At 37.1% G+C, this 4614-nt stretch overlaps 1 protein-coding gene across 2 annotated transcripts in view; it reads right to left on the bottom strand.

The window, feature by feature from the left end:
- Positions 1 to 488: 488 nt before the first annotated feature.
- LIX1 (limb and CNS expressed 1) overlaps positions 489 to 4614 on the bottom strand; it is a 58924-nt gene continuing 54798 nt past the window's right edge. For both annotated transcript variants that reach the window (XM_082723939.1, XM_082723938.1), the window contains exons 5-6: positions 4083 to 4160; positions 489 to 2147 (exon numbers count right to left, since the gene is read on the bottom strand). In XM_082723939.1, the coding sequence (XP_082580065.1) occupies positions 1860 to 2147; positions 4083 to 4160 (366 nt within the window). In that variant the 3' untranslated portion in view covers positions 489 to 1859. The remainder of the gene's footprint in view (positions 2148 to 4082; positions 4161 to 4614) is intronic.

The raw sequence follows: 4614 nt of genomic DNA, 5'->3' as shown, positions 1-4614 counted from the left end.
CATCTAATTAGATGGTGTCAGCTTGAGGTAGTCATTGTCAAAGTCTGCAAATGCTAGCAAAGTTGTACCTAGCTTTGCATACACCCGACATGGGAAATTATGGCTTTTTGAAATGTTAAAGAGTAATTACTTTATGAAAAAATTCCTTTAAATAGAAAGTTTGCTTAATTTTAAAATTTACAACTTACAAATATTCAACTTATAAATATTAATCCTAATTCCTTTTTGGAATTATAAGGGAATGCAGTTATATTCTAGGTGACATTTAGCCTCATTATGGGGAGGAATGTAACATTTGTTAAAATAATATTTTAAAATTAAATTTATTTAATATTATATAGTATTACCTTCCCACATTAGAGTAGGGCAGACATGAAGCTAAATTCTCCCCTGGTATGAGAAATAGGATATATGAAATTAATTTTTTATTCTCAAGATTTATTATCTTGATTATCAATTTATTATCATTTATTATTATTATTATAAAATACATGATCAGTATACATAGTTTTCATGGGGACTTAAGGAGGGACAATTACATCTGCACGTATTTAGATACGAAGTTGAACTATCATGTTTCTGTAAATTTTAATACAGTGGTTTTAGCCTTCAGGAGAGTTAGTTTGCATTTGCTTAAAGATGAAGAAAAAGAAACATGTTTAATATTGAAAAAACTGTGTTCTTTATTTTGAAATTTGGAACTAAATGTAAGATAATAGTTTTCATGTTATAAATATGGAAATTCCTACAAATGTTTAAATTTTGCCGCTGCCATTCTTAAATTTGAGTGACCAGAAACTATCCAAAAATTGGTCTGTATTTGCTTTTGGTTTTCTAATCAATTAATTGACCCAAGCCATTTTCAAAGAGAGATGTCTAATTAAAACCTAAAAATGACACTCCATTTGAGCAACTCATGGCTCATGTTCTTGAACAACAAAAAGACAGCTAAAGACTCCTCTCTAATGCATGAGAAACTAATCAAACGCAAGCACTGTTAAAAGCTAATGATTTTTTAAAAAGCTTTAACCTTTAAAATGCCAGTAATTTTCTCCATTATAGACATATGACTATGGTGGCCAAAAGAAAAACAAATCAATTCAAGTAATCTACCTGCAAATTAAAAATAAACATGACTAGCTCCAGGACTTGTAAACGTTAGATATTAATTCTTCTTGAGGAATACAAAGTACTACTTTAGATGTCATCCCCATATGGAAGAGTGTAGATTTTTAAAAATGATTATTACTGGCATTTTAAGCCAAATTAAATTTATCAAGTATTTTCATACTTTTACCACTTTAAGATCTTTGGTAGTGGGATGTCCAGATAAAATCCCCACTGTAATTTTGGATTACACCTAGAGTATAAGTATCTCTTAGCTTCTAAAGCTTAGGAAGAAACTCCAACTGGTATATTTTTTTATATATTGTTTATTTAATCCCAAGTATTTTTAAAAATTGCTATCATGCTCCTTTTTCCCCAATGCTGGCTGATGTTCTTTTGGGGGATGCTACACTGGCCCATTGTTTACAACAACACATAGAATCTAGCAAGGCACATGTTAACAGGGCTTTAGGCTGAAGCCGGGAAAATATTTTTCCAACAATCTTTCCTCCATCCTTTCAGTAAGAGGCGGAACTCTTGAAAGCATAATGGGAAAATTGCATCAAGTGGGATATTGGGTCCTGTAAGGGTCCTACTACTCTCAAATTCTGTGAATGGAATGGATGGGAGGAATTAGTACAGCCTCCAGGTAGTGGCTGTAGCTGCTAAAGCCTGGGATAGACCTCCTTCACTGAGCTTCCTAATGTTAGTCTGGCCTCTGCCAACCTCGGGGCAGCCGGGACTTGGCCTTGCTAGTGGTAACCACAAAGGGCCGTTAGGCTCAGCTGATCATCACTGGGTGAGGAGGTGTCAAGATCACTGTAGATCTGAGTCAGGGCTAAACTAAGGATTTCTTTCTTTTCTTTGTAAAACCGCAGTTCTTGTCCTGCTTTCCTGGCTTCCTCCAACTCCCTCAGGGCCATCCGTAGCTCTTGAGAGAGGATTCCTGGCGACTCCTTCTCCTTCATGATCCAGTCCAGGGCCATGTGACTGCGCATCTTTTCATCTAGGGAATACTGGGAATAGTAGGAGATGACTTCCTGGGAGCCAAGAGACAAAGTCCAGAGTGTCAGTGAAGAGCAATAAAGGCACCTGTGCTCATGGCTTTCCAACACCTCATTTCCTTTGTCTCTGCCACCCCCTACATCCACATCCATAGGAGTTTTGCCAACAACCAAACCTCTTTGATGTTCACAAATGGAGGTCAAATCTCAAGATACACTTCTTAAGCAAATGAAGAGCTAAGCTGATCAGGTAAAACAGAGTCACTGCAGGTTGTGTCAGAACACTACCACCAAGAATGACTCAATAATGTCCACAAACAGAACTCTGACCTTGCTAGAAAATGTCTTCCTTTGAAAATGCATTCCTTTATGCATGAATATTACTACTTCACTGATTCCTTGAACTCTTTTACCCAACATTATCTCTGTCAGCAATGTAGAGAGGCAGAACAATTATATGGAAGGGTTAGGGCAGAATTCGGTTTAGTCACACCCATTGCAGAGAGCAGGAGGCTTTGAGTCAGGACAAGGCTTAGAAACCAAGGAGGGTTAATTTCCTAACTGCTGTTTTGTTAGCGTAAGGAAGATAGATGGCAGTCCAAATGGTTCACAGAAACTACAGAAAGAACTTTTAAGAATGTACTGTGGAATGTAGGCATTATCAATAATGATGATCATAATAATGTACATTGTCTGTTCTGTATATTAGTTGAAATGAATCACTACTTGTCAATTCTCATGTGAGAAATCTGCCAATACATTGTAACATCATGTATAGGTTTAATGGATATACTTTAAGAAGATCTCCTAGAGTGGATGCATTGCTTACTTTTATTTTCAAGAGCATATGGTATTTATTTATGACCTTAACAAATTAAAAACAACCATGGAAAAGTGTTTATAGCCAACCCAGCGAATTTCAAAGACCTTTTATAAAATCAAAGGAAAAGAAAAAAATAGCCCTAGCCATTGTCAACTACTCATTTCTTTTCCATCTTTGACATTTTGAAAGCCAGACTTTCTAACCAAAGAACAACTAAAAAACTCCTGGGGCTGCAGTGCATGGAAAACTTATATCCACCCACATATAGCTGACTGGTAGAGGCTTTAATCCTCATACAAATTCCTGTTAGCAAATTCTCAAAAATAAATGGCTATCTTTCAAACTCCACTGGTGCAAAAAGGAAAGATGAATCTTGCAGGATAGAAGGTGAAAACTGTCAATGACATAGGAGGGGATTTGCCTTTGCCATTAAAAAAGGGGGGAAGGGTGCCTCTCATAGGTAATGAAGAAATAGTGACACCTTGTTTTTGAAAAATAAAGAAGAAACTTCCAGACCAAAAAATTGAGGTGACTGAATGCCAGCTTGCCCAACTTTATAATCATTTTTGTTGTCTTCTGGGGACTTTTGGTGGGGGTGAGAAAAATCTTCCTGCTACAATCAACTTTAGTACTCTTTAGTGAGGCGGTTCAGAAGTAGTACATTCTCAAATTTCTTTTTCTTTTTTTAATGTATTAATTATTTTTACTGTATAATATATTTATTTACTTACTTACTTACTTACATATAATATGTTATTTGCTTCAAGGGTACAGGTCTGTGAATCATCAGTCTTACACAATTCACAGCACTCACCATAGCACATACCTGCCTTGGAGAGTACATACCTGCCTTCTTCTAAGGCAGAACAGGTGCATAGAGAGATTGAGCATTTGACTTAGAAACCAAGTCTGTCTTAATGATCCCTCTATTAGGCATTTAGTATGGGTATCTAAATCAGTCCTATGTGTAAGCAACATTCTCCTTCGTGTGCATATTTGACCAGTCCCTGAGTCAAATGGACTGTTATATATATCTTTTCATATATCCTCTGCTCTTAATAGATAAAGTATCAGATTTAAACAGAGAAAAATCCAAATAAGGGAAATCTAGGAAGATGACAAACCCATTCTTGACTGGAAAACCTCACCTGTCGGGAACACTTTGTTTCACGAAGGGCTTTTAAGCTTCCATTCCAGTGCAATAGTTGGAAAATGGTCATCAGCTCCTACAAAACAAACACCTGTCATTACTCTCAAAGCAGAAATGTGAAAGTGTGGTTTCACTTCCTTGTGGAGCATAAAGAATAACACAGAAGACATTGGGAGATGGAGAGGAGAAGTGAGTTGGCAGGGGGAGGGGGAGACAAACTATGAAAGACTGTGGACTCTGAGAAACAAACTGAGGGTTTTGGAGGGGAGAGAGGTTGGGGGTTGGGTGAGCCCAGTGGTGGGTATTAAGGAGGGCACGGAGTGCATGGGGCACTGGGTGTGGTGCATGAATTATGGATCACTGAAGAAAAAATTAAATTAAATTTAAAAAAAGAAAGTGTGAAAGCTGGGTAGGGCATAACTCTGATTCCCAGTTATCTCAGGGAAACAGAATATACAATATCATTGGAATGCTTAAAGACCTTTCAAACACCAGAGTCCCCAAGCCTCTGGAGCATTCTTCCTTCCTTC

The sequence above is a fragment of the Mustela nivalis genome (assembly GCF_964662115.1).
Source record: "Mustela nivalis genome assembly, chromosome: 3".
Lineage (NCBI taxonomy): Eukaryota > Metazoa > Chordata > Mammalia > Carnivora > Mustelidae > Mustela > Mustela nivalis.
Note: the sequence above shows the minus strand (reverse complement) of the source record. Positions and strands in the feature narration are given on the sequence as shown.